At 35.4% G+C, this 1420-nt stretch overlaps 1 protein-coding gene across 1 annotated transcript in view; it reads right to left on the minus strand.

Moving 5' to 3' along the window:
* Positions 1-1205: 1205 nt before the first annotated feature.
* Positions 1206-1420, minus strand: part of LOC127849205 (neuronal acetylcholine receptor subunit alpha-2-like) — a 15332-nt gene continuing 15117 nt past the window's right edge. Inside the window, exon 10 of the mRNA XM_052381924.1 lies at positions 1206-1420. This exon is cut by the window's right edge and continues 254 nt beyond it. Within this exon, the coding sequence (XP_052237884.1) occupies positions 1238-1420 (183 nt within the window). The 3' untranslated portion in view covers positions 1206-1237.

Here is a 1420-nt window from a genome sequence, read left to right on the forward strand (position 1 = left end):
ACATATTGGAATATGCACGTAATTAGTGCGAATGCTCATACGTAAGTCGACTTACCGCAAATATTAAGTAAGCATTTTATCGTTTTTCATAGTCCGTAATCAGAAAAATGTATATATTTGTTATAATGTAGCATGTATATAAATATCGACAAATAAAAAATCCGTTCCTACTATACATTGGCCTCAACTTGAATTTTGCTGCGAAGAGATTTTCTTTAAACGAAACATATCATGAAAGCGGAAAGTGTCGTCCCTGATTAGCCTGTGCGGACTGCGCAGGCTAATCTGGGACGACACTTTACGCACATGCATTAAACCCCCAATTCACAGAGCACGGTCCAAATGAAGAAAGGTGTTGACATTTAAATTCGATAGAGGTAAAGCAGTTTTCAAACAAATATGAAACTATATAAACAATATTCTTATACCAGAGCCTTTTTAAATTGTCATTTTTTTAGTTCCGTGTTGGAGACTCTGCTGAAGTCGATCGGAATGATATGTAGAGTGCCACGATGAAGCGGAGCCATGATCCGTTTGGAATGAAGAAGGTCAGGGTCATCAGAGTAACGTCACAATCACCGCAAGAAGGAAAACGTCATGCAGATAGCTATGATTGAATCACTGATTATTGAATCATAAATCACTGAATGTAACGATCATTAAAATGTTCTTCCTTCAGCTTTGAATAAAGAAGGTTAGGGTCATAAGAAAAGACGTCACAATCGTTGAGAGATGGAAACCGTCATACTGATATATATGATTGAATCATTGATCATTGAATGTTACGCACGATCATTGTTTGTGGTAAAGTTAAGGAAGTCTGGATATATGAAATGCGTTTTTTTTAAAGAAATTATTCTGACAAACTGTATTTGGATTCATTTGCACTATTCCAAGGTAAATGTTTATAACGTTATAGTATTATATTTTATTAAATCAGGATACTTTTTGGAGATTCCATCTCGATGGACTATAACATTGACATAATAATAGCTTAGCGTCATAAGTTTATTTAACAACTACAATAAGAATGTTTACATTGTATTGTTTTCGCTGGAGAATAATGTTAGAACTTTTGAGTTCATACAAACTGCCAACCTTTTTCATTCAAATAATACTCCGTCTAATCTCTCTTCAATATAAATTATAAAAATATATAGATATTAAAGAGTATAGTTCGTGGTAATGAACATAACTTCATGTGATACGTGATGTTATCGTTCGTGTTGTGACGTCATCATAGAGCAGTCGTGTTTCCACCAACAACGAGTCCTATCAAAAACCCAAAGTTTATGGCGACAGACACTGCTAGGAAAATAATAAAGACGAATCTGTCAAGAATTATAGCCACATCCTGCCAGGTTACGTTTGCATCTTCGTCGTCATCGCGCTCTTTGCCTGATTCCGCGCTTTTCACGCG

Source organism: Dreissena polymorpha, chromosome 10, assembly GCF_020536995.1.
Source record: "Dreissena polymorpha isolate Duluth1 chromosome 10, UMN_Dpol_1.0, whole genome shotgun sequence".
Classification (NCBI taxonomy): domain Eukaryota; kingdom Metazoa; phylum Mollusca; class Bivalvia; order Myida; family Dreissenidae; genus Dreissena; species Dreissena polymorpha.